The 27,144-nt window shown below is 38.5% G+C and overlaps 4 protein-coding genes across 6 annotated transcripts; all 4 read left to right on the top strand.

The window, feature by feature from the left end:
- Positions 1-581: 581 nt before the first annotated feature.
- LOC110752150 (glyceraldehyde-3-phosphate dehydrogenase, cytosolic) lies at positions 582-3,931 on the top strand. The gene is made up of 12 exons (XM_021952754.2): positions 582-725; positions 841-864; positions 975-1,075; positions 1,228-1,343; positions 1,455-1,554; positions 2,084-2,230; positions 2,326-2,386; positions 2,479-2,576; positions 2,720-2,862; positions 3,042-3,125; positions 3,369-3,458; positions 3,607-3,931. The coding sequence occupies exons 1-12, from the start codon at positions 722-724 to the stop codon at positions 3,656-3,658; spliced, it is 1,020 nt and encodes a 339-aa protein (XP_021808446.1). The 5' UTR covers positions 582-721; the 3' UTR covers positions 3,659-3,931.
- A 1,727-nt stretch (positions 3,932-5,658) lies between these two features.
- Positions 5,659-8,991, top strand: LOC110746865 (uncharacterized). 2 transcript variants are annotated; one of them, XM_088253582.1, is made up of 8 exons: positions 5,661-6,482; positions 6,852-7,016; positions 7,257-7,355; positions 7,448-7,549; positions 7,672-7,788; positions 7,877-8,017; positions 8,152-8,478; positions 8,617-8,991. In XM_088253582.1, the coding sequence occupies exons 1-8, from the start codon at positions 5,973-5,975 to the stop codon at positions 8,908-8,910; spliced, it is 1,755 nt and encodes a 584-aa protein (XP_088109708.1). In that variant the 5' UTR covers positions 5,661-5,972; the 3' UTR covers positions 8,911-8,991. The 2 variants fall into 2 exon arrangements, with proteins under 2 accessions (XP_088109709.1, XP_088109708.1); XM_088253583.1 differs by lacking the exon at positions 7,448-7,549 and having other exon boundaries at positions 5,659-6,482.
- Positions 8,992-9,833: 842 nt separating this feature from the next.
- LOC110752157 (lysine histidine transporter 1-like) lies at positions 9,834-12,843 on the top strand. Of its 2 annotated transcripts, XM_088253585.1 has the most exons (7): positions 9,834-9,980; positions 10,540-10,923; positions 11,270-11,663; positions 11,789-11,894; positions 12,019-12,110; positions 12,224-12,292; positions 12,395-12,843. In XM_088253585.1, exons 1-7 carry the CDS (start codon positions 9,928-9,930, stop codon positions 12,491-12,493), a joined length of 1,197 nt encoding a protein of 398 aa, XP_088109711.1. In that variant the 5' UTR covers positions 9,834-9,927; the 3' UTR covers positions 12,494-12,843. The 2 variants fall into 2 exon arrangements, with proteins under 2 accessions (XP_088109711.1, XP_088109710.1); XM_088253584.1 differs by lacking the exon at positions 9,834-9,980 and having other exon boundaries at positions 10,400-10,923; positions 12,395-12,841.
- Positions 12,844-13,325: 482 nt separating this feature from the next.
- On the top strand, positions 13,326-18,244 carry PDE312 (Nucleic acid-binding, OB-fold-like protein). The gene is made up of 12 exons (XM_021952755.2): positions 13,326-14,122; positions 14,374-14,433; positions 14,546-14,575; positions 14,815-14,888; positions 15,124-15,205; positions 15,351-15,424; positions 15,556-15,622; positions 15,798-15,890; positions 16,042-16,218; positions 16,304-16,354; positions 16,906-17,057; positions 17,522-18,244. Exons 1-12 carry the CDS (start codon positions 13,397-13,399, stop codon positions 17,952-17,954), a joined length of 2,019 nt encoding a protein of 672 aa, XP_021808447.2. The 5' UTR covers positions 13,326-13,396; the 3' UTR covers positions 17,955-18,244.
- The last annotated feature ends 8,900 nt before the right edge of the window (positions 18,245-27,144 follow it).

The following is a 27,144-nucleotide window of genomic DNA, read 5'->3' as shown; positions in this document are numbered from 1 at the left end:
ACAAAATAGACAAAGTATCAAAATATTAGTAATCACAGTCCAAGTGTGGAGAGAAGACTAAAGTGTGACATTTGTTAGATTAGAAAAACGCAATTAGATTTGTTCCATTTGGATTGATTCGATTCATTATCTTTAAAAATCAAAAGTAATATAGTAAATAAAAAAGTTAAAACAATATTAGAAAATAAAACAAACGCCTGGCCCCATCAAACCGGAGAGAAATTCTTACGCGATGTGGATAATATTTTTTGCTATCTCCATTAAAAGAAAGGTTTTTTCGTCAAACCGGGCCTATAGTCCCGAAACCCTGACGTGGCAACCAAACAACCGCCATCCCTTTTTTTTTTTTTTTTTTATGGTTTCCGAAAGAATTACAAGTCCCTAGAGGTTCCCGAAACCGACAAAGATCAACGTTGCGTAGCGCCAAGTCATCATGACGCCCAAAATCAACGCCTCAGTTGAATTATCCGAGTCTCTCTTTCCACAGTGACCGGAACTCACGGTAAAGCCACGTAGGCGCAGCACGAAGTGTCATAGCCCGCCACCGCAGCATGCTCCATGGCTCAGTAACCGGGTATTCCGGTCTCTCATTGCCCCCGCCCTTATATATTAAAAAGGGCCCTCAGTGATCCCATCTCTGTGCTCTGCTCACTAAACACACTCACTCTCTCTCTCTCAGTCTGCCATTTATCTCTCGAAGCTTCTTATCCAATTTGCTGCTATGGGTAACGATTTTGATAATATTATCGGATTCTTTTTTATTTTCGTCCCATTTTTATTCGATTTAAATTATACGCGACCTTGAACTGATCTCAATTGTTTTTAATTTTTATTTTACAGGGAAGATCAAGATCGGAATCAACGGTATTTTCCATTTTCCCGCTTTTTTTTTTCTCTTCTCAATTTGATGCATGTGGGATATATATATATATATATTTTTATATTTATGTTTTTGTATTATTTTTGAAAATTAGGATTTGGAAGGATCGGAAGGTTGGTGGCCAGAGTGGCTCTGCAGAGAAATGATATTGAACTCGTCGCCATTAACGATCCTTTCATCACCGGCGACTACATGGTATTATTTCTTTTTTTCCCCTTGTGTTAAAATTTTTCATGTTTTTTTTCTTTTGAATGATCATGATCATGAAAAGATATTTGATCAAAGTTTTTAGCCGTCAGATTAGTTAATCAAGTATGGGTTCTGCTTTTGTGTTTTTGGTGGAACAGGTTTACATGTTCAATTATGACACTGTGCACGGTCGCTGGAAGCATAACGATGTCAAACTTAAGGACGCAAACACCCTTCTCTTTGGTGACAAGCCCGTCTCTATTTTTGCTGTCAGGTATATTATGCAATCGCGGATAAATTCTATATTCCATTTTACCAGTAATGATACAAGTAGAATACAAGGATTATTTCTTAAATAACTCTGCTTTTGCATCACTTTTTTTAGGAACCCAGATGAGATCCCATGGTCTGAGAGCGGAGCTGAATATGTTGTCGAGTCAACCGGTGTTTTCACCGATAAGGAAAAGGCTGCTGCCCATTTGAAGGTTTGCAACTTATATTTGGTTTCAACTTTGCTTGCTTAATTATGTTATGTGATATCTTCATAAGCCGTCATATCATAGTTTTCGTTGTTGGGATTGCTTTATTTTGTTTGAGTTTTTAATTCTTGGTTTTCAGTCTAGCTTCGATCTATGCTTATGGGCTTTTTGAAGGATTGGAAGTAATATGTTGTTAATTTTGCAACTTTGTGGAATTTGGAATGTGGTATTTTTAACGTACAGAATGTGATGGGTAGGTTATATCAGTGTCAAAATTGTGTTTGTTACCGGGTGTTTATGGTGGGGGATAGCATGTAATTCCTCAAGTTTATCATGAGCCTTCGGTGTTTAGTCTCGATTATTGAAGTTAGGAGTTGGTGCATGCTAGAAATTGGTTTGTTTACTGATTTATGATTGCTCTCCCAGACATGGTTTCGGGGATTCTCTTATGTTATCTGCCGTTTTCTTGGGTAAATGTATTGTGGTGTCATGTGTGGTTAGTTGCCTTAGTGTATTTTCTTTGTTCTACTATCAGGGTGGAGCGAAGAAGGTTATCATCTCAGCTCCCAGCAAAGACGCTCCTATGTTTGTTGTGGGTGTCAATGAGAAGGAATACAAGCCAGATCTTAATATTGTTTCCAATGCTAGTTGCACGACCAACTGCCTTGCTCCCCTTGCAAAGGTTCATATCTATCTGATTTTATACGGTGATGTGTAAGGCATTAGTTGATGGTAGAGTTTGATGTCTTACAGTAATATTCTTGTATTATTTTGTAGGTCATTCATGATAGGTTCGGTATTGTTGAGGGTCTGATGACCACCGTTCACTCCATTACTGGTGGGTTCTTTGTTGTAGTTTGCTTTGCACTTTTTCAGTTTCTCGTCCATGTTTCAAGTGTTCATTTTGCTTTTCCGTTTTCTATGATTCAGCCACCCAAAAGACTGTCGATGGACCTTCTTCTAAGGATTGGAGAGGTGGAAGAGCTGCTTCATTCAACATCATTCCCAGCAGTACTGGAGCTGCAAAGGTAAAAAATGCATGTGATGGTTTATTTAGACCCTCCCATATATGATATTCTGGGCTTCTTTGTTTGTTGTTTCAATAGTTGATTAGTTCTTGACTGTTTGTACTCTTAGTTCTGTAACTCATTATGTATCTTGGCTTGCGAAGGCTGTTGGTAAAGTGCTGCCTGATCTGAACGGAAAATTGACGGGAATGGCTTTTCGTGTTCCTACTGTTGATGTCTCAGTGGTTGACCTTACCGTGAGGCTGGCAAAGTCAGCTACTTATGATGAAGTCAAAGCTGCCATCAAGTAAGAGTAGAGAATAGTTTTCTTGTTAATATTTTAGATAGTTCTTTGTTTAACCAATTTATTTTGCGGTCAGGAACTTGTGGTGGATTACAAAATCTTATCAAAGCTGTGTCTTGATAATGTTATCTGCTTGATTTTTTTGTTCTCTTTCACTTTCTAATATATTTTATGGTTCACAGGGAGGAGTCTGAGGGAAATCTGAAGGGAATCTTGGGTTACACTGAAGATGACGTGGTTTCCACCGACTTTGTGGGGGACAGCAGGTACATGGGAATATGACTTATTCCTTTAAATGACTGTCCATAATTTTGGAGATGAAATGGCCATACATTTGGGACGTGGGCCTTTCTGTAAGATATGAATGAAACAATCGTTTCTGATAGTGATTGATAGAAATTCTGTGTCGAATCCTTATCTCCATTGTTTTTCACACCTGTCAACTGCTGCGCCAGCCTCGTAATATAACACTAAAACGGAGGTGGTTCTTCTTTATTTTAATTGTGCAGGTCTAGTATTTTTGATGCAAAGGCCGGAATTGCTCTAAATGATAACTTCCACAAGTTGGTCTCATGGTACGACAACGAGTGGGGATACAGGTAATTAAACACAACCAAGTCTCAAATTCAGTCTCACATGACATTCCTCTAGATGATCTACTCCTTCAGCCTGGTGGCATCGTGTTTTATGCTCGTAGGTTTGGTAATTTTCTGTGTTCTCATTTTGTTTGCTTTGATGCTATTGCAGCTCCCGTGTCGTCGACTTGATTTCCTACATCGCATCCGTTGATCATGCTTAGGCAGCAAGACTATGACCGCTTCTGTATCCGATGCAGTGTGTTACCGGAGTTATGCATATCGGTGCAGCCTTCATGTTAGCCAGTAGTAAAGGCAGTGTACAAAAATAAGACGAATAACGCGGAATAGTGGTAGTTATTTAGGTTTCGGTGTGATCAGGGGTGGTGAGTTTCTCCCCATGTGCGTGTTTTAAAAGATGGACTTGAGATTGTTCTGTGCCTGACTATGTTCTTCACTTTATATCCCGTTGGCTCAGACTTTTTCATGTTTTATAACTCTCCCCTCCCGCTGCCCCCTCCAAAATCCAAAAGTAGACTCTTCCATTCTTGTTTGGTGAATTCTGGGTGTCGGTTTACCGGTCAAACCTACCCAAAAATATGTTTTCAAATGTTTGTTTCTTTTCAGTTAGCTATATGTCTCGTTTGGTGAATCGGCCTAGCTTGGACTTCTCTGTTTTAATTAAATTGAACCAGTATCATAGATGTGACTCATAATGACTAATTTGAAATTAGTTTAAAATGAGATCAAATGAGACGTAAAACACTTTGAATAAGAATTATAAGCCTACCAGTATAGTAGACAATGGTGGCATGTTTACTAATCCATAATTGGATTAGGGGTAATTGAATTAAGAATGAATTGAATTGATGAGGAATTTGATTGAGGAGAATTAGATTCCGGATTCCTATTAAAGTTGTTTATTAAACTATATGAATTGAGGGAAGTTAGATTCTATATTCATATTGAAGTTGTTTACTAAACTATATAGAATTAGGATAGGAGTGGTACTAATTACTCAAATATCCTCGTTGTTGGGTTAAAGTAGATGAAAATTTTGAAAATTTTGAAAATTTGAATATTGTGTGAGGATATAATGGGTAAAAAAGATGAATTCCTAATGGGTTCATTCTCCAGGAATTAGAATACCACCTTCCCACTAGGAATTCAATTCCTTCAAAATCAGGAATTCAATTCCTAATTTTGTGTGAGCCCCACTTACTTTTCAATTCCTTGATGTGAAATAAACGCAAAAATCCTACATATGCGGAATTCAATTCCTGATTAGTAAACACACCATGAATATACTTCAATTTCCGGAAAAGGATTTTTAAAAAAAATCAATGATGTGATTTTGGGAAGTTTTTAGACGGAAGTTTGATGTAGAATTATTTGGAAAAAAAAGGTTTTTAAGGAAAGTCTAGACTAGAAACCTTCCCAATTCGACCTAAAAAAAAGACTAGATACCAATTCGACCTAAAAAAAAGACTAGATACCTTTCCAATTCAAACAAAAAAGAGAAGAAAAGAAGACCAGATACCTTCATTCAATTTATGCCACGTGTGTATTCACTTTATGACACATGCGTGAGTGGAATACACGTGGTATAAAATGAATAAGAAAAACAAGAAGGGAAAGTATCTAGCATTCTTCTTTATGCATTTTGTTTCCTATTTGATTTTAGCTCCCTTCTCATTAATTAAGATTTCCTTTATTTTTTTACATACAACAAATATTGGGATAGGGGAATTTGAACACAGTACCTTGAGTACAGAGATAACTACTTTTAACCACGTGAACTTCAAACTCCCTGCTAATTAAGATTTCCATTTTGGCCTATGATTTTCCATCATGAACTCGACAATTTTATATTAAGGTAATGTTAGTACCAAACAACCCATGGAGTTAGAATTGTAAATTTCAGAATCTGCAAGTCAAAATAATCCAAGTGTGATTAAAAAGAGTTATTCGAGTAGATCACCCTATTCTTCCGTTAAAATCTGCAAATAGAGGATTCAAACTATTTTAAAAAATTGACTAATTCACACGCAAATTGACAAGTGCAACAATCCGTCAAAATAGTAACAAAAAAAAGGCCGTCAAAATATTAAATATTAAAATAAATATGTTAAAAAGAAAATATAAGAAGAAAAAGGCCCGTGAAGGAAATATTAAAAGATGGAAATTAATGCCCGGCCCAATCCACGTGTCTGCTTAACCCAAAGTCCGTACCATAACAGTTCCGTCATTCAAATTCTGCTTAATTTTCGATCTATCCGCCAATCTTCCCCTCCACATTAACCCCCTTTAAACCTCTCTCTCTCTCTCTCACTCTCACATCACCTTCTCAGCTACCTTGTGAGCTCGTTCTCTATCTCTCTTTCTCTTTCTCCGTATCTGAAATCCATCGATTTCTTTGACAATGCTCAAATTGCTTACCTTCAAACCCTAGACTTCACCTTCCATATATAAATCAATCTATTTTTATTATAATTTCTCTGTATTAAGTTTCTTTGTTTTGTTCAATTTGTATCGCGAATGGCGACCTCGGCGTTCAAATCAACGACGAAGCGGACGCCGATCGGAGCATCCAAGGCTCCGGCCGAAGACTCGGCTTCATCTAATCGGAAGTCGTCTCAACGGCGCTCTCGGAGCCTGAGCTGCTTCTCGCGCGGGTTACCGGAACGGACGCCGAAGGCTGAAGACTTCGATGACAATCCGGCTCCCAAAGGAAGGTTTGTGAACACGGTCAGAGGCTCGGGCTTCCCGGAGATCAGCCTCGACGACCTCGCCATCGAGCTCTTCGACTCCTCCGGCGACCGAGGCCGCTCGGTTGCGCGTGGTTCCGAAGCTACACCTACTTCCAGTGCGTCGCAGAGACGAGGGAGGTCGGTTTCGAGGCACAGCTCGAGAGTGGGTGGTGGTGGTGATGTAAGGGGCAATGCGAGTAATAATTTAGGTGGAGGAAGGGTAATTTCGGAAAGTAAGGGGAATTCGAGGCCAAGGCGATCGGTTTCTGTTGCTCGGTATCAGATGAGCGATTCCGAGGTGAGAATTGGTGTCTTTCTCTTTTTATTTTCCTTTTGCATTTAGATTTTTTATCATTTTAATGCACATAGTTAAAAACGTTTGGATAATAGATACTATTGCTTTATGTGCTTAAAAAATATGCTATTGCAAATTAGCAACTGCTCAGAGAACCTTGCAAACGACAATTTGAATGTGCAATGAAAGATCTTTTAGCCTCATTACATGGACTGTAATGCTATTCAACATTAGAGAGAATTGGGATTTATGACATTGATATAATATATTAATCCTGCACTGTTGAATTAAACGATTCATGTTAGCTATGTCAGATTAGAGAAATTCTCCAACTCATTTATTTGTTGCTTTATTTTGTATTTGAAATGGCAGAGTGATCTAGACCACAGCCAGAATCGCAGCACTGCTAATTCAAAGAACTTCGGTAGTGCAAACAACCAGACACCCTTGTCCCGCAAGTCAACAGATTCAAATTATAGACAAGGGTTGAGAAGATCTCTTAGCCAGAAAGATTTTAAGTGCCATGATGGTTACTCTGTAAGCCTTTCTCCATTTATTGTGGCCTATATTGTTTGAAATTTTGTCTATTATTATTTGAATTTGGTATCACTGAGTTGAAGTCTGGTATAAAAGAAGCTCCTGGACAGACCATTTCAGATGGTTGGGGTTGAACTTCTTGAACTTTGATATTTTCTTATTCTGTCATTTACTGTTTTTCCGTCAGAATAGTTTTCAGAAGTGAACTATGTTTTGAGATGATTTGTTTGGGCCTTTCAGAGCCAGTCTTCGGTCGTAACTGATGATGAGGGGAGGGATGCTTATTCCAACAAAAATGGGGTTGAGAAGACTATCCGAGCTGTGTATTCAGAGAAGAAGGTTCACTTTTTAAAACTTTATGTTATGAGAACCACCTCAGTTTAGTTCTTTTATCTTAGTCGTTTCTTTTTTATTTTCTTGTCACCCTTTAGGCAGAGCACCCTGTTGGTAATGATGTTAAAAGTGGATTTTATGAAGCAATGCGGAAAGAACTTAGACATGCTGTGGAAGAGATTCGGACAGAACTTGAACTTGTCTGTATTATAGCGTTCTTACATATTTGTTGCCGATTCATTTTATCTCTGTTCTGTGATTTTAGAATTTTCTGCTCCTGTCTTATGCTTCCTAAACTTGGTTCCTTTGTTATCTTATTCAGGCAAATGGGAAAACTAAACCTACTGTTTCAGCAGCTGGTGATTTACGTTCTAACAGTAAAGATGTACTTCAGGCAGTTTCTTCAATCAGGAAGAATTACTCTTCCAAATTGGAACAGGTATTAATAATCTTTATTATTCTACTTTGCACCATTTGAAGAAGTTTGGGTACTGATTATCGGTTTTTATTTTTTGATGTATTGACAGTCAGAAAAACGAAAACAAGATTTATTAGCTGAAATAGTACTGGAGGAACAACATAGTAGGGAGCTCTCTAAGATTGTCAAAGAATTGCTTCCTGAGCCAAAGAACATTGTTGGTGCAGACAAACCATTACGAACCAGAAGGGTACCATTCTGTCTGATATACTCTGCAGGATTTGCATGTTACTTTGTTTGTCTTAGAATTTTCATTTTTTCCCCTAGGGATTGGTAAGAAGATTCTGTGACTTTGTAAATAACTTCCGCATTTCACTTTTGCAGAGGAGTAATGACAGAGGTAGGGTGTCTAAGAGACTGACTGAGGAGGCAGAAAGATATATTGAGGACTTCATTTCAAATGTTGAAGACACAGATATATCGTCGATTGATGGAGAAAGGAGTGATACAAGTTCGAGTATAGGTGGAATAACAAAGACTGAAACTTTTCAGAATCCAGCTATGTCTACTCCTCTTCCTGTTGCAATGGATGGGGTTGTGCTGCCTTGGTTGCAGTGGGAGACCAGTAATGATGCTACTCCTATCGGATGCAAGAATAAGACTGAGCCACCAGGGATCCCAAGAATTCTACCATGGGAGAATACTGCTCAGGTATGTTCATAGCTCATCTTTGGATTACAAAATCTAGCCCCTTTTGACTAATATTGATGACCTTACTATCATTATCTTCATTCATGATTATCTCTTCTCGTAATCTTGTCTCAATTTTCTTTAAAATTCGTTTCGCAGGGAGTGATCAGTGCGCAAGATCAAAGTAATCAATCTGCTAGCAGCCGCGGAAGTTGGAGCCCTGGAATAATTGATGCCCTGTCAATTAACATCATGGAAGATGCAGGAAGTAAAACTGGAGGATCTGGTAGTTATGAGTGCCAATCACGCCTCAGTGGATCAACCGGTTCGCGCTTTGACATGGAAGAGTATCTCCAGCTTAAGAAGAATGATGATTTGCTCTTAGAAAGGTTGAAGCAACAACAGAGAATTAGTTCTGGTGGTCTCCTGCTATGTAATCGAATGCTTTTTTAGCATAATTTGTTTCTCTCAGGATGCTTTCACTCCGTTGTAAACCACAGTAATATCTTTGTATAGAATTTTCATTTTGCTTTACTCAGTTGTTCAGTTAGCAATTGATTTCTAACCAATACAACGTTTGATTGCATCAGATAAACTACATAAAAGTGTTTTCAGTTTTGGATATAAAATTCCCGAAATTTCGCAATAGATTCAGAGTTTTTGTTACAAATGTTAGGAACAATCGCCCACGTGATCAGTGTACGTAGGTTTTACGTACATTTAAGTGCGTGGGCAGCTGTTGAAAGTGAACCTCTCCGGTGGTCGGCAACTCGCATTCTTGAATTCTTGAGAGAGGCACGTAAAGTGCACCAACAGTGGTTGACACCTCAGATTGTTTAATGCATATGACTAGAAAGAGATTTAAACTTGCAACAAACACTTGGGTTAGGTCGTGCATCTCATCTTCTAAAACAGTTTAGTTTCCGTCTTTGTTTCCTTTGAGGAAAGATCTTTACCTAATAATTAATTATAATGCGGTCCTACATATTTCAAATCAAAATTCTCGATGGAAAAGGATTAATTACAAAATTTAAATATTTTGGAACAAGAATTTCAGTCGCACAATGACTCCATCAGAAGAACTTTCAGTAAAAATCAATCAAGATTAACCGAATTTGATGGTGTGTTTCTTACAGTAAAAATCAGAAGGTTAAAATCAGACGTTTCAAAAATATATGAGCAATCAATCAGACGGCTGAAATTTGTTCAATCAATATGAAAGTCCAAATTAAGAAAGGAAACAAACTCAAGAGTCTCATAATCCAATTACGTATCTATCTCAATACGGAAAAAGGAGTTTATCTTGTGTTATAACTTATATATAGCTGCCATTGTGAACTGAACTTGTGATATTTGAACCTGAAAAAGATGGAACAAAGTCAAGAAACAAAAGATATCAATGACTGGCTTCCCATCACAAAATCAAGGAACGCAAACTGGTGGTACTCTGCTTTCCACAATGTCACTGCCATGGTTGGTGCTGGTGTGCTTGGCCTCCCCTATGCCATGTCTCAACTTGGATGGTAAGTAACCCACACAAGCTTTCGTTATATTGTTTTCGTGTTCAATACGACGTTGTTTTGGGGTTTTTATTTTTATACAAATTATATTACCACTTGACCTACAAGCTCCTTTGATAAGCATTACGGGTTTACAAAGGGTAATATTAGTACCAAAAAGAAAATATTGAAGGAAGATACTTTTCCCAGCTAATGAATTATGTGTTTGTTGTCATATTCATGTATATAGAATTTCAGCATGATAAAATTGTACATACTTTTACAGCAATTTACTGAATTGGGTTTGGTGTATTATGGGTTTAAGCCACATACTTTCACTAATATGCTCCAGATGACAATATTACGAGAGGTTAAATAAACCACTTGACCTACAAGCTGCTTTGATAAGCGTTATGGGTCTATAAAACATATTATTAGTACCAAAAAGAAAACATTGAAGGAAGATACTTCTCCCAGCTAATGAATTATGTGTTTGTTGCCATATTGATATGTAAAATTTCAGAATGATAGAATCATATATATACTTTTATAGCATTTTACTGAATTGGGTTTGGTGTATTAGGGGCCCTGGAGTTGCTGTGCTGGTTCTTTCATGGATTATTACTCTGTACACCTTATGGCAGATGGTAGAGATGCATGAAATTGTGCCTGGGAAGAGGTTTGATAGGTATCATGAATTGGGGCAGCATGCCTTTGGGGAAAAGCTTGGGCTTTGGGTTGTGGTGCCCCAACAATTAATGGTTGAATGTGGAGTGTGCATAGTTTATATGATTACAGGTGGCAATTCCATCAAGAAGATTCATGATACTCTGTGCCCTAATTGCAAATCTATCAAAACCACCTACTTCATCATGATATTTGCCTCTGTCCACTTTGTTCTCTCTCACCTCCCTAGCTTCAATTCCATAGCTGGTGTTTCCCTTGCTGCTGCTGTTATGTCCTTGAGGTACATATTTCTTTTTTTTTAATTTTTTTAAGATATAGGCAACTGCTTTTGCTTGATGAATCTTTAAGTGAACATTAATTTCAATAAGGGTGCTTTTGCAAGTGCTTCTGTTAAAAGTGAGTTTAGTTCATCAAACACTTTTATTAGGAGTGCTTTGTTGGAAACACATAAAGAAAATCATTAAAAATCCAGAAAAACCTCTTAAATAGGCCCTAAGATTCATCAAGAGAGCTTGTTCCAAGTGTTCTAGTGTTAAATTATAAAGTTCAAATTCCGTCTCGCTACAAATTAATCTGCAGAATTTGGTTTTAGTCAATGTTGTTTTTAATTGTGAACTATTCCACAGCTACTCTACCGTTGCCTGGACAGCTTCTGTGCACAAAGGGGTTGATCCACAAGTGCAGTATGGTCCCAAGGCTTCAAGCACTGCAGGAAATGTGTTCAACTTCTTTAGTGCTTTGGGAAATGTAGCTTTTGCTTTTGCTGGGCACAACGTGGTTTTGGAGATTCAAGCAACAATTCCTTCTACACCAGAAAAGCCTTCCAAAAAACCCATGTGGAAGGGTGTGTTTATTGCTTATGTTGTGGTCGCATTGTGCTATCTCCCTGTTGCTCTGATCGGTTACTGGGTGTTTGGAAACAACGTCGAAGATAACATCCTCATATCGTTGCAGAAGCCTCGTTGGCTTATAGCTCTTGCTAATTTCTTTGTTGTTATCCATGTCATTGGAAGTTATCAGGTACAATACTTATTTAAATTTATCATCTGCATAATTTTTATTTTATTTTTAGTCGTCTTCTACTACTTCTTCTTCTTCTTCTGTTTTCTTCATTGATAACAAGTTTTGGTAATGCATTTATGTAGGTCTTTGCAATGCCAGTGTTTGACATGCTGGAATCATTTCTAGTAACAAAGATGAAATTCAAGCCATCTATGTTACTTCGCTTCCTAACACGAACATCGTTTGTTGGTAATTAGCATTTCCCCGTCTTAACTTATTTACTTAATCCCTGCGTTCTAACATTGTTAGAGATGCGATCAACAACGTGATAGTTTTATTTATTAACCATTAATACTCATATTTCCGAATGCAGCATTCACCTTGTTCATTGGAATCACATTCCCTTTCTTTGGTGGGCTTCTCAGTTTCTTTGGAGGATTTGCGTTTGCTCCCACATCATACTTTGTAAGGAACCATATATATGATCATACTGCATTAGTTTCTTAAACAGCAAGAGGTCCTGCAACTCCCATGTAAATTAAAACATCTAAACTTTTCTTCTTTTTATTGTATTGCAGCTCCCTTGCGTCATGTGGCTTGTCATCTACAAACCAAAGAAGTTTGGCCTTTCTTGGTGGGCTAATTGGGTAAGCTCTCAAGAAATTGGTTTGCATGTCTTTTTTTCTTCTTTCCATTTTTACAGCTACTAATTTGATGCTGTTTTTTTGTTTTTTGGTTTCAAATGATAGTTCTGCATCATAGTTGGAGTGTTATTGATGGTTTTATCTCCAATCGGGGCATTGAAGAACATTATACTTCAAGCCAAGGATTTCAAATTCTACTCTTGAGTATTGACAAGTTGCAAGAAGGGAGAATCCAAGTTCAAATTTACATAACAGATTTTGTAATTAGTTTATGGCTGATGTGATGATATAGGTTACAGCCATGGCTGATGGGTTAGCTATTATCCTTTTACTTGTTTTTAGGGTTTAGGGTTAGCTATTATCTCTCTGCATATCCTTTTACTTGTTTTTAATAATAGGACCTGCTTTGTTTATTCAGCAGCATATGTTCATAGCTTGCCTGGTTGCTGGATATGCAGAGAGAGAGAGAGAGAGAGAGAGAGAGACTCAATCTAAATATCAGTCTTTCAATTATTGGTTTTCTTTCAATCAGTTACTGGATTTTCCAAATATCAAATGCATGACCTAAAAATATAATACTACATTTATCATACTTATGTTCATATAATCACTGCCATACATCAACTAAAGTTCGCAAATTTTTGGTACTACTAGTGATATAGTCATGTGAACTTTCATGTAAAAAGTGGATGAATGTCTAAAATCTGCGAGATTATCACAAATAGAAAATGATTGTATCATAAACCATGCTACATGTATGTATACTCACGTGAACAACTGATAGTAACATTTTTCTTGCATCGATATCTAAAACGATTAGCCGATGTAAGCGCCAATCTATTTTTATATCACAGCTTTAATAGAAGTTCTATTAAAGCTGTGATATAAAAATAGATTGTCAACTGAAAAAATAGCATAATGAGATTTTTTTTATAAAAACTATTTAAAAATAAATAAATTAAGACAAAGAAAAATAAAAAATATATATTAAATAATAGAAAAAAGAAAAAAGAAAAAACTTTATCCACTCAACAAATCCAAAAGAACAGTCTTTCACTCTGAGCTTCGACTCTCACATGCACTCCCTCCTCAGTCACTCTCACAGCAATGCAAGTCCTCCAAACCCCTCACCAATTCTTCACCTTCCCTAAAACCTTAAACCCTAACCCCAAACCCCACCCCAAGCAGCTCCACCACCACCTCCAATGGCGTCCCCTTAGCTTCTCCAAACCCAAGGCCTTCAGCTCAGACGAGTTCCCAGTCGACGAGACCTTCCTCGAGAACTTCGGCCCAAAAGACAAAGAAACCGAAGACGAAGCCCGAAAGCGCAACTGGGTCGAGCGCGGGTGGGCCCCATGGGAGGAGGTCCTCACGCCCGAGGCCGATTTCGCGCGAAAAAGCTTGAACGAAGGCGAAGAAGTCGCTCTCCAATCCCCAGAGGCCATCGAAGCCTTCAAAATGCTCAGACCGAGTTACCGCAAGAAGAAAATGGAGGAAATGGGCCTAACCGAAGACGACTATTATCGCAAACAGTTCGAGATCAAAGGCAACATACCGGAGCCGTTGAAGACGGTTTGGGCCGCCCCGCTGGTCGTCCGACACGTGCCACCGAGGGATTGGCCGCCGAGGGATTGGGAGGTTGATAAGAAGGAGCTAGAGTATATAAGAGAAGCGCATAAGTTGCAGACAGTGAGGGTTGGATTGGATGAATTGGAGAGAGAGGCGACGACGGAGACTGATGATTTGTGTTTGGATAGATATAAGGTGTTCTTGAAGCAGTACAAGGAATGGGTCGCTGCGAATAAGGATCGATTGGAAGAGGAGTCGTATAAGGTCTGCAAAGATTAAAGCTTTTTATCTCATTGCGTTTTTTGGTTATTTGTTGTTGTTAATTCGTTACCTATTTGCATTATTTGTTTTTGAATTGCTTGGCTCAAGTTAGTCTCAAGCACATTTGAGTATAAAATTGGAAACTTGGTGAAAAAAATATTAATTGGAATGAATTATTTCTTTAAGTTCGATAATTAGTAATTAGTTGAATTTGGCCATAAATTATGCTTCTTCTTTTCTTCAATGACATACAGTATGACCAAGATTACCATCCGGGTAGGAGGAAGAGAGGCAAGGACTACAAAGAGGGCATGGTATGATGGCTTTGTGATTTTTCGTTTTGTTTCCCGCTCCTCCTCCCCGTCCATTTTGGTTTTACTTGAATTACCCAAACATGTTGACATTGGTCTTCATTTTTCTGTGCAGTATGAACTTCCATTTTATTACCCCGGACAGGTAAGTAATTTACTTTATTTATAGCGTTTCTGGAAGTGAACTTTTAAATCTCACCCAAAGAATGTTGAGATGATCATCCTTACAGAATAATTATGTTTCATTTACACGTAACATGATATGTTGTATAGACCATTTTCATTATCAGATCCATTAGTCCAGAATTCTTAAAAGTAAGAACTGTAAGTGGTGTGTCTTTGGTAATATAATGGTTGATGACACAGTGGAAAATGCTAATGCAGATTTGTGAAGGAAAAGTGACAGCTACACATCTATATCAAGGAGCATTTGTGGACATTGGAGGTGTATATGATGGGTAATTATCATTTTTATGCTTGTCCTGTTTAGTGTTAATGAAGTGTTTTTGTAACTGGACGTGCTATATTCATTGCTGGAAGTCTTATCTTCCACTTCCATTTTCAGCTAATATACAGTGACAATAAATTGGAAAGACAAAAAAAATGTTTTTACAAGAGTAAGGATTTAAAAACTGGCTTGTGTATTTCAATGCAAATTTTCCTGCTAGATTCATGTGTGTTGATGTCTGTCAGGTGGGTCCCTATAAAAAATAATGATTGGTACTGGATCCGTCATCACATAAAAGTTGGTATGCCTGTCATTGTTGAAATTCTGGTGAGTTCTGTGCTTCAGTTTCTCTATTTCTATTATTTATTTACTTCGTATCCTATTTTTCATGGCACAATTGCTACTTACTACTGCTGATAGAGCTTTGTTACATTTCTTGTGGGTTTTTTCTTACTAAATTTTTCAATTGCAGGCAAAGCGAGATCCATACCGTTTTCGGTTTCCTATTGAAATGCGTTTTGTCTATCCTAACATAGACCACTTGATGTATGTCTTTCTATACTCACAGACTTACAGCTTTCCTCCACCTTCCAATTCTGTTTTGGCATGCTTCAAGGTTCAGATTCTCTTCAGTCTTATTTGCTTCTTAAAATCTAAATTTCCATCGACACTTCCAGATTCAACAGATTTGACTTTTCGCCAATATTTCATCATGATGAGGATACTAATCCAGATGAATTGCGGGTGTGTGCTTTTCCTCTAACATTTCACTTTTTCTACCTTTCTCCTGGATCGATTATAACTTTAGTTTCTTACCTTCAGTCATCTTCTTACAGTTCAGCACTCTATGAGCATTTAGGTCTTAGTATTTATATCAGCACATGCTTATGCTTTTGATCTGGCTTGTTTCACTTTTCAGCGTGATTGTGGAAGACCTCCTGTACCCAGGAAGGATCCAAAAGACAAACCAGTAGAGGAACCTTTATTGTCAAATCACCCTTATGTTGATAAGGTAAATCTTTGGTATCTGAAATGTTGTTATGTTGCCTTAAGTGTTTTTTTTGTGTGCATGGAAATACTTTCTTTGTCTTGCCCTTCAATTTAATTTGACTTTCCACTTTGACCATTATAGCCATTTGACTTTCATTATTACCTTGATGCAGTTGTGGCAGATACATGTTGCTGAACAGATGATTTTGAATGATTTGGAGGCTAATCCCGAGAAATACAAAGGCAAAAAACTATCAGAGTTGACTGATACTGAAGAGTTCAATGAAGAAAATAGTGTTGAATATACAAAAGCCTATTATAAGAAAACCTTGATACCAAAAGTGATTCTGGTGAGCATTTCTCCTGTGACATTGTATCTTGTTAGATGAATCTATGATATGGCATTTACTTACTGTTCTTCATATTTGTTTGCAGAAAACCAGCGTTAAAGAACTTGACTTGGAGGCTGCCTTTGCTGAGCGCGAGGTCAGCTGTTCCCCTGCCTGTTACATTTATATTCTTGTATTATCTTTGTTCAAGCACTGTATTGAATATTATCTATACTTTTTGTCTTGTTTTTTTTTTTTCTTTTCAGTTTTTCTTTGATGGTTGATGTGAAGATGGGACTGTTGTGTGTTTTCTTTGATGAATATTGTCATGCACTGTCACACTTAATCTATCTGTTTCCGATACTTATGTTATGTGTCTTCCATCCATTTTCCACTTATTGAAATGCATTTTTCTGAATATTGATTCTTATATGCTATTGTTGTTCTAACTTAATATGAAATAAATGCCTGGCTCCCAAACAGTTTATATAGTTTGGTCGCCATTGATGGTTTTAAAAATGTATGGAGGTTCTGTAGGTTTGATATATAATATTTTCTGAAGTTTAAAACGCTGTGGGCAGCCAGCGATGTATTACCCTCAGATGTTGTGAGTACATGGGATGCATGTATTTGCTCTGACCATAATAATCTTAGCTGAGAAAAGAATGCTATCCCTTTTTGAGATTTGTTTTTATTATTTTCCTGCAGCTACGCAACAGACTAAGAAGGGAAGCAAAAGAGAGAGGAGAGGAATACAAAGTTACTAATATGAGACGTAATGATGAAATGGATGAGTATGACTTTTTACATTGGCGCAGATCCTTTGAGGAAAGAGAAGCTCTGATCAGAGACATAAGCTGGTATCGCCCTTCGGTGTTCCTATATTTTTTTACTTTATGTCAGAAATTTACAATCATTTAGGTTTTGGGTACTCCCCCATTGTGGATATTCAATATCAAATGTGTTTTTCTGATTTGACCCTCATGAAATTTCTTGTTTTATTTATTCTAAATTGGGGAGTGAATTGTCCCAATGTATTTAATTACATAGTCAAACTTTAGCATAGAGGAACCGATGGTCGCCTCGCCTGTGATAAGCGGGTCAGTCACATTACCATGGTTTTGATTCCATAATATGATCAATGCAATTAGACTGGTAATCCTGCAATGTCGTGTGACTTTGCATCATATTAACACTCTTCTGGGCTGCCCTATTATGATTTTGAATATCACTTTTGTTTTCTCTCACACAAACCATGCACATACTAACACATGCACACCCACACTGAAGCTGTATGCAATAACTGTTATGATTTTCTCTGCAGCCGCAAAGCTCTTGGTCTACCACTTGAAGAGCCAGGAAGGTATGTGGAATCCAGTTACTTTGGGAAGGATCAATATGACCCGGCAAACCCTCTGTATCGGTATGACTACTGGGGAGAACCAAAGAACTCAGAGAAGAGCAAGCAAGAGCGGCTGACAGATGCTCATAACAAAGCTATTGTGGGAAAGAGCACTGTTTGGTATGAAATGTCATATGACGATTGCATCAAGCAACGAATGCAAAGAGAAGCTAAGGGAATAAAACCAAGAGAAATCGATGAAGATTCAAGCGGAGAAGACGATGACGACGACGATGACTTTGATTTCAGCTTCTTAAATGAAACCAATGTCGATTTGTCGGACCAGCCTCATGTTAATGGCACCGAATCTTCAAGAATTTCGGATGAAGGCATGTTTGAAGAAGAAGGTCTATAACTGGTACATGGCTCAGGTGGAACAATGTTATCTGTACAGTAGTTGGTATAGAAGAGCCGAGCAGAGAGAGAAGCAGAGTTGCCCACGGCTAATCCCATTTTTGTTGCTTGGAGATATAGCATATATAATATATAGTTTCTCAATCTTGTGAGGAATTAGGTTGGGGTCCTGTTAAATGCTGTTCATTTCCTATAACTCAAAATTTAAAATTACGGAAAATGTAAAGGACAAGGGGAAGAAACAACAACAAAAATTTATGTTGGGAATTACAAGTATGTTTCTTTTTCTTTGATGGATTCTTTAGTAGTTAGTCGTAACCATTTCATTGGAAATTTGAAGCAAGCCTATACTATAGGCTTCAGATTTTCTACCACCAGACAAAGAATAACAAGACTTCATATGCAAACCATATAAACGATGGGTTGGGATATTATATACACAGGACACAGCCTGAAAATTTCAGCTAGTACAGTAGAACGCTTTAGTATCATCTGGAGACTGAAACCACTACACAAAAATAAGTCTGTTTTCTCTTAAACTGTTCACAAGTGCCAGACTTGATCTAGTTTTAGTTGTGGATCTTGAACTACTCTTGAACCTTGCTAGTAGAAGTCGAACCTTTCTTTGACTCGCCAACGTCTATCTCAATACCACAATCTTCCATTAAGGCTTTGCGGAAATATTCACTATGATAACTATCACTCCCATCAAAAAGCGTTGTCTGCAGTTAAAAAAAGAGAGAATCAGATTTTCATTCAAAATATAAATCCAGATCAGCCATTGTTGAGCGACAAATAATAGCAACAATGCATCAAGCATGACCATATGAAAACCCCAACATGCAATGTATAAGAGTCACACGTAGGAGAGTGACATATACAATAATGCGGCAAATAGCTTTACAAAGTGGTTAAAAGATTTGCCTAAACCTAAAGGAGGGCTACATGGCCCTTGGATCAATTAAGCCTTGGTCATTTCTCTCTATCTCTCTCAATTTATAATACCAACTGATGACACGAAATTGAAATAGCTCATTGTGTTTATTCGAGAATTCTACTGATTTGGATACAACAATTTTTAGATGAGATAGCTCACTGTCTGCTCGCATTTGTTTATCAACGATTCTTTTGGATGTTATTTGTTTGTTTATGTTAAAGTGTGTTGTTGTGCAGATAAAAAAAAAGAGGGGAAAAAAAAAAGAGTAAAGGAAGTGTGAAGAAACAAGACAAGTTTGAGTAGTGTATTTACAATCTTTTCAATTTTAATTCCAAATTCAATTTTTCAATTGAGACTGTTTACAATAAATCTCCCAACCTCTTAAGAAGGTAGTAAATTGTATAAAGAGTTTACCCCAATACTTAAATAATTAAGCTTTTAAGTTTTATTAATGTGTAAAAAGACAAGATGTCATCCAACTTAATACTAGTACATCTATACACAGACACACCCCACCACTCTTCATATTAAGTTTTAGAAAAACACAAACTCCTCTACACTTTTTTGCCAGATTACACTTCCCTTTTTCGTTCATGTTATTCTCAGGCAGGCTGTCTAGCGTGTGTTCATATCCCTTCTCTTTCAGCTTTCCTCCTATAATATTTAAATATCACTATATCAAAATTTCAGCTACTTGGTTGCGTGTGGAAAAAGTTTCATTGGTTGCGTATGGAAATACTAGTCTAACTACGTTTTTGTAAAATGCAGCCAAAACTGGTGGCAGTGTCTAATGCTATAAGGTTCGTGAATTTGAAGGCACCTCTTTACCCACGCCTTGCTCAAGGGAAGTACTAGGATGAAGTAAGTTTATGTTATTATGATTCAGTATTTTAACCCTTCATGAAGTTGTGGATGTGGATTCTCCACAAATGCCGTTTACGCTCTTTTAAATGCTCGATTCTCTATTAGCGACATATCTAATGAGGAAACGATGCTGGTACTGGTGCGATAAGGGAGCTGGAGAAGATGGAATTCTCGAGATGGTTCTGGAAAAGCTTTTTGAGATATTTGGTGGTTTTCAAATCTTGTGTTGTTCCGCCATCTGGTTTCCCATTAAGACCATTGCCAACTTCAGGACTTATTTTCAGATCAGTTGTTGGCTTCCCATTATGACCACCGCCACCTTCAAGACTGGTTTTCAAATCAATTGTTGGTTTCCCGTTATTACCACAGCCACCGCTAGTTCCTTCATGGCTGGGTTTCAAAACTCCTCCATTCTCACAACCATTAGGAGGTGCGACGGCCCCATTTGAGCTCCCCTTCACGAGTTTCTTAGCCTGTTCTTTGTCCTCGCATATGGGGCCAAAGCGGCTCTTGATGATTGGAATAGGCGACACCCTTGGTGGAGCCGTTGGTCTTAGTTCGGTGTTCAAGTCGGCATTTGCTGGCTGAACCCCCTCGCCTAACATTATTCTACACTCTTAAATAGTCACTCGGTCATTTAATGTGAATTGACATTCCTCGGGTCTGCTCCACCTGACATCTTCGTTTTCAGCAATAGAAAGCAGTATTTTCTTGAGGCCTCTCTTGAACAAGAATTCGCAAAGTCCTAGACAATGATGCTAGTATTCAATGTGGGGAGAATCCTCTATTTATCCATGTTTGACCCAAAAAAAAAAAAACAATTACACAAACTCTGTATTCTTCCTACCTTTTTTTTTTTTTTTTTTTTCATTTCTAAAATTCTTCCGTGACTTAACCTCCAAATACCTCAGAAAGCATTTCCAGAATCTTCTCGAGAATTCCATCTTCTCCAGCCCTCTCCGTCGCACAAGTACCAACACTGTTTCCTCCTTCATCACCAGCAACTGTGCTTGGTTGTGTTGCTCCGCCATCTAGCTTCCCATTACTAGGACCACTGCCACCTTCAAGACTGGTTTTCAAATCAGCTGTTGGCTTCCCATTATGACTACAGACACTGTTAGTTCCTTCACGGCCGGGTTTCAAAACTCCTTCATTCTCACGACCATTAGGAGGTGCGACGACCCATTTGATCTCCCATTTTTGGGTTTCTTAGCCTGTTTAGTATCCTCGCCTCCGGGGGCCAGAGCTGCTCTTGATGACCAGAACAAGCGGCACCTTTGGTAGAGCCTTTGTTCCCAGTTCGGTGGTCAAGTCGGCATTTGTTGGCTGAACTCGCTCGCCTAATATTATTCTACACTCTTGAGTGGTCACTCGGTCATATAATGTGAATCGACATCCCACAAGTCTGCTCCACCTGACATCTTGATTTTCAGCAATAGAAAGCAGTGTTTCCTTGAGTCCTCTCTTAAACAAGGATTCGCAAAGTCCTAGGACAGTGATGCTGAAATTCAATGTGGAGAGAATCCTATATTTATCCATGTTTGTCAAAACCAAAAAAAAACGATTACACAAACTCTGCATTCTCCCTACCCATTTTTTATATTTTTTTTTCATTTCTAAAATTTTTCCGTGACTTAACCTCCAAATATCTCAGAAAGCTTTTCTAGAACCTTCTCGAGAATTTCATCATATCTAGCCCCCTCCATCGCACCGGCACCAACACTATTTCTTCCTTCATCACCAGCAACTGTGATGGGTTGTGTTGCTCCGCCATCTGGCTTCCCAATACTATGACCATCGCCACCTTTAGGACTGGTGTTCAAATCAGTTGTTGGTTTCCCATTATTACCATGGCCATTGTTAGTTCCTTCATGGCTGTGTTTCAAAACTCCTCTATTCTCATGACCATTATAAGGTGCGACGACCTCATTTGAGCTCCCATTCTCGAGTTTCTTAGCATGTTCTTTGTCCTCGCCTATTGGGCCAAAGCGGCTCTTGATGATAGGAACAGACGGCACCTTTGGTGGATCCGTTAGTCCCAGTTCGGTGTTCAAGTCGGCATTTTCTGGCTGAACCCCATCTCCTAACATTATTATACACTCTTAAATGGTCACTCGGTCTTTTAATGTGAATTGACATCCCTCGGGTCTGCTCCACCTAACATCTTCGTTTTCAAAAAAAGCAAGCAGTGTTTCATTGAGTCATCTCTTGAACAAGGATCCGTAACGTCATAGGACGATGATGCTAGAATTCAATGTGGGGAGAATCCTCTATTTATCCATGTTTGACCCAACAAAAAAAATGATTACACTAACTCAGTATTCTTCACACCTTTTTTTTCTATATTTTTTTTCATTTCTAAAATTCTTCAGTGACTTAACCTCCAAAAATCTCAGAAAGCACTTCTAGAATCTTCTCTAGAATTCCACCTTCTCCAGCCTCTTCTGTCGCAACAATACCAACACTGTTTCCTCATTTACCACAAGCAACTGTGCTAGGTTGTGTTGCTCCACCATCTAGCATCCCATTACTAGGACCACCACCACCTTCAAGAGTGGTTTTCAGATCAGCTGTTGGCTTCCCATTATGACCACCACCACTGTTAGTTACTTCACGGCTGGGTTTCAATACTCCTTCATTCTCACGACCATAAGAAGGTGCGACGGCCTTATTTGAGCTCTCATTCTCGGGTTCCTTAGCATGTTATTTGTCCTCGACTCCGGCGCCGGAGCAACTCTTGATGACCGCGACATGCGGCACCTTTGGTGGAGCCGTTGTTCCTAGTTCGGTGCTCAAGTGGGTATTTGTTGGCTAAACCCGCTCGCCTAACATTCTTATACACTCTTGAATGGTCACTCGGTCATTTAATGTGAATCGACAACTCTCGGGTTTGCTCCACCTGACATCTTCGTTTTCAACAAAAGCAAGCAGTGTTTCTTTGAGTCCTCTCTTAAACAAGGATCCGCAAAGTCCTAAGACAGTGATGTTGGAATTCAAAGTATGGAGAATCCTTTATTTATCCATAACACCATTGACATGGTTCTCTCTGGAGCTATCGGTCTCATTGGAGCTTCTCACAACATTGACACCGATCCTTTTGAGATCAACTGGATTCATTTTAGCAATTATTACATCGACTTATTGATTAGAACAAGCAATGTACTTGATTTTCAGGGCGTTGATTTTTGCTGCATTTTGAAGCCATTTTACAAAGGTGAACTTTTGGAAGAAAGATAATATTTTCAAAGAGGAAGAAGATGAGAATACTACAGAGACGAAGAAGATGGGTATAATTATTAACAGTAATATCTCGTGGTTTTTACTCTTACAAAAGGGCTTTCAAATTATTTATGTCACCCTCGAATGTCAACCGTCCATATCTTGTGATTTTTACCATTATGACCACCGCCACTGTCATGCCCTGGACCCGTGGGTAGGTTGAAACCTCACGCCCAGTGCGTGAGAAAATAAAAAGTAAAATAAAATAAAAAGAAAACCTAAACTTAAAATAAACTTTTCTTATAAAAATATATCCAAAATCTTACAACTTTACAATAAATAAATAAACCTCTATCTCTCATCTAATTCAACTCCCTTTCGCCAGTCCCGAATCACCCAATAAAAACCATGTGCACATATGGGATCCCTGAGACATGGTACCTGCCGACAGTTAGACTCAACTACACAAAAGATCCTTCCCATTACCCTATTTTCCAAACTTTCTTTATCAATCCAAGGATTCCAGCCAATTTCCATGACATGATATAATTATGCATTTCAAAAAATAATAGCATGCATAATATAGATCACGAAATTTAATTAAATCAATCCCCGTAAAGGCACCCCAAGAAATCCCTACCTCGATTCCAAAGCATTGCTCCAAGTTAAGAAAATACAAGCTAAGGCCCAAATCTCCTCCAAGAATCACCTCTCTCTCTCTCTCTCTCTCTCTCTCTCTCAATTTCTTTTTTAATTTCTCAAGTTTTAAAACTATAAGGTTATGCTCCTATTTATAGTGTTTATAGGAATAAGATAAACTTCAATATTAAAAGGATAAGAACATTCAAGTTTATCCAAAAGATAAATATCTTAAAAAGATAAGATTATTCAAGTTTATCCAAAAGATAAATATCTTCTTTTGTCCGTTTAAAATATGGGTCTTCACAGCCACCTTCATGATTGGTTTTTAGATTAGTTGTTGGTTTCCCGTTATTACCACAGCCACCGTTAGTTCCCTCACGGTTGGGTTTCAAAACTCCTTCATTCTCACGACCATTAGGAGGTGCAACGACCTCATTTGAGCCCTCATTCCCGTAATTCTTAGCATGTTGTTTGTCCTCACCTCTGGGATTGGAATGGCTCTTAATGACCGGATCATGTGGCACCTTTAGTGGAGCTGTTAGTCCCAATTCGGTGCTCAAGTCAGCATATGTTGGCTGCACCCACTTGCCTAACATTCTTATACACTCTCCAATAGTCACTCGGTCATTTAATGTGAATCGACATCCCTCAGGTCTGCTCCACCAGACATCTTCGCTTTCAGCAATAGCAAGCAATGTTTCCTTAAGTCCTTTCTTGAGCAAGAATTCGCAAAGTCCTAGGACAGTGATGCTGAAATTCAATGTGGGGAGAATCCTCTATGTATCCACGTTCGACAAAAAGAAAAATGGTTACACTAACTATGTATTCTTCCTAACCTTTTTTTTTTTTTTTTCATTTCTAAAATTCGTCCGTGACTTAACCTCCAAATATCTCGGAAAACTTTTCCGAAACCTTTACGAGAATTCCACTTTCTTCAGCCTCTCCCATCGCACCAATAACATCACCGTTTCCTCCATCATCACCAACAACTATGATGGGTTGTATTGCTCCGCCATTTGGCTTCCAATTATTAGGACTACTGTCACATTCAGGATTGGTTTTCGGATCAGTTGTTGGTTTTCAATTATCACCACAGCCACCGTTAGTTCCTTCATGGTTGGGTACCAAAACTTCTCCATTCTCACGACCATGAGGGGTGCGACGGCCCCATTTCAGCTCCCTTTCCTGGGTTTCTTAGCATGTTCTTTGTAATCGCCTCCGGCGCCGGAGCAACTCTTAATGACTGCAACATGCGACACCTTGAGTGGAGCCGTTATTCCCAGTTCGGTGCTCAAGTGGGCATTTGTTGGCTAAAATTGATCGCCTAACATTCTTCTACACTCTTAAATGGTCGCTCGGTCAGTTAATGTGAATCGACTTCCCTCGGGTCTGCTCCACCTGACATATTCATTTTCAACAAAGCAAGCAGTGATTTCTTGAGTCCTCTCTTGAACAAGGATCCGCAAAGTCCTAAGACAGTGATGCTGGAATTAAATGTAAGAAGAATCCTTTATTTATCCATACCACCATTGACATGGTTCTCTCTAGAGCTATCGGTCTCATTGGAGCCACTCACTACATTGACACCGATCCTTTTGAGATCAACCGGATTCATTTTAGCAATTATTATGCCGACTTGTATATTGGGACAACCTACATACTTGATTTTTGCTGCATTTTGAAACCATTTTGCAGAGGTGAACTTCCGGAAAAAAGATAATATTTACAAAGAGGAAGAAGATGGGACTACAAAGACGGAGAAGATGGATATAATTATTAACAGCAATACCTCGTGGTTTTTACTCTTACAAAAGGGTTTTTAAATTATTTATGTCACCCTCAAATGTCAACCATCCATATCTCGTGATTTTTACCATTATGACCACCGCCACCTTCAGGATTGGTTTTTAAATCAGTTGTTGGTTTCATGTTATTACCACGGCCACCATAAGTTCCTTCACGGTTGATTTTCAAAACTCCTCCAATCTCCCGACCATTTGGAGGTGCGACGACCTCATTTGAGCTCCCATTCTCGTGTTTCTTGGCCTGTTCTTTGTCCTCACCTCTGGGATCGGAGTGGCTCATACGACACATTTAGTGGAGTTGTTAGTCCCAATTTGGTGCTCAAGTCGGCATATGTTGGCTGAACCCGCTTGCCTAACATTCTTATACACTCTCCAATAGTCACTCAGTCATTTAATGTGAATCGACATCCCTCAAGTCTGCTCCACCAGACATCTTCGTTTTCAGCAATAGCAAGCAATGTTTCATTGAGTCCTTTCTTGAACAAGGATCCGCAAAGTCCTAGTACAGTGATGCTGGAATTCAATGTGGGGAGAATCCTCTATGTATCCAAGTTCGACAAAAAGAAAAATGATTACACTAACTCTGTATTCTTCCTAACCTTTTTTTTATTCATTTCTAAAATTCGTCCGTGACTTAACCTCCAAATATCTCGGAAAACTTTTCCGAAACCTTTTCGAGATTTCCACTTTCTTCAGCCCCTTCCATCGCACCAATAATAGCACCGTTTCCTCTATTATAACCAACAATTATGATGGGTTGTATTGCTCCACCATCTGGCTTCCAATTATTAGGACCATTGCCACCTTCCGGACTAGTTTTCAGATCAGTTGTTGGCTTTCAATTATGACCACAGCCACCGTTACTTCCTTCATGACTGGATATCAAAACTTCTCCATTCTCACGACCATGAGGAGGTGCAACGGCCCCATTTCAGCTCCCATTCCGGGTTTCTTAGCATGTTCTTTGTACTCACCTCCGGCGCCCGAGCAACTCTTAATGACCGCAATATGGAGCCGTTATTCCCAATTCGGTGCTCAAGTGGGCATTTGTTGGCTAAAACTGATCGCCTAACATTCTTCTACACTCTTAAATGGTCGCTCGGTCAGTTAATGTGAATCGACTTCCCTCGGGTATGCTCCACCTAACATATTCGTTTTCAACAAAGCAAGCAATGGTTTCTTGAGTCCTCTCTTGAACTAGGATCCGCAAAGCCCTAAGATAGTGATGCTGGAATGAAATGTAGGGAGAATCCTTTATTTATCGGTCTCATTGGAGCCGCTCACTACATTGACACCGATCCTTTTGAGATCAACCGGATTCATTTTAACAATTGTTATGCCGACTTGTAGATTGGGACAAGCTATATACTTGATTTTTGCTGCATTTTGAAGTCATTTTGCATAGGTGAACTTCGGGAAAAAAGATAATATTTTCAAAGATAAAGAAAATGGGACTTCGGAGACGGAGAAGATTGGTATAATTATTAACAACAATATCTCGAGTTGCCTCTATAAGGCTATAGGCAGAGGTCGAACTAACAAGTTGGCAACATGTGGGTTACAATGCACAAACCCGTGTTTGAACATCATTTCAGCAAAAATTTCACTAACCAGCATAAAGTACATTATGTCTTAGTTTTTTTTCTTGCTCAACTTGGTTATATTATATTCTCACAAAAAAATTTAAGCATAAACAATAAAAACATAAAGGGGCACAGGAGTCC

This window comes from Prunus avium, chromosome 5, assembly GCF_965620075.1.
Source record: "Prunus avium chromosome 5, drPruAviu1.hap1.1, whole genome shotgun sequence".
NCBI lineage: Eukaryota > Viridiplantae > Streptophyta > Magnoliopsida > Rosales > Rosaceae > Prunus > Prunus avium.
The sequence above is the reverse complement of the archived record's forward strand: the minus strand, read 5'-3'. Positions and strand labels throughout refer to the sequence as shown.

Coding starts and splice junctions, on each gene's coding strand:
- LOC110746865 (XM_088253582.1), top strand. CDS start 5,973: ATGGCGACCTCGGCGTTCAAATCAACGACGAAGCGGACGCCGATCGGA. Junction 7,017..7,256: donor AGTGCCATGATGGTTACTCT/GTAAGCCTTTCT, acceptor TGGGCCTTTCAG/AGCCAGTCTTCGGTCGTAAC. Junction 8,479..8,616: donor CATGGGAGAATACTGCTCAG/GTATGTTCATAG, acceptor TTCGTTTCGCAG/GGAGTGATCAGTGCGCAAGA.
- LOC110752150 (XM_021952754.2), top strand. Junction 1,344..1,454: donor GTCTCTATTTTTGCTGTCAG/GTATATTATGCA, acceptor CACTTTTTTTAG/GAACCCAGATGAGATCCCAT. Junction 2,863..3,041: donor GAAGTCAAAGCTGCCATCAA/GTAAGAGTAGAG, acceptor TATGGTTCACAG/GGAGGAGTCTGAGGGAAATC.
- PDE312 (XM_021952755.2), top strand. CDS start 13,397: ATGCAAGTCCTCCAAACCCCTCACCAATTCTTCACCTTCCCTAAAACC. Junction 15,891..16,041: donor ATCACCCTTATGTTGATAAG/GTAAATCTTTGG, acceptor ACCTTGATGCAG/TTGTGGCAGATACATGTTGC. Junction 16,355..16,905: donor CTGCCTTTGCTGAGCGCGAG/GTCAGCTGTTCC, acceptor ATTTTCCTGCAG/CTACGCAACAGACTAAGAAG.
- LOC110752157 (XM_088253584.1), top strand. CDS start 10,481: ATGATAGAATCATATATATACTTTTATAGCATTTTACTGAATTGGGTT. Junction 10,924..11,269: donor GCTGCTGTTATGTCCTTGAG/GTACATATTTCT, acceptor ACTATTCCACAG/CTACTCTACCGTTGCCTGGA. Junction 11,664..11,788: donor ATGTCATTGGAAGTTATCAG/GTACAATACTTA, acceptor GCATTTATGTAG/GTCTTTGCAATGCCAGTGTT.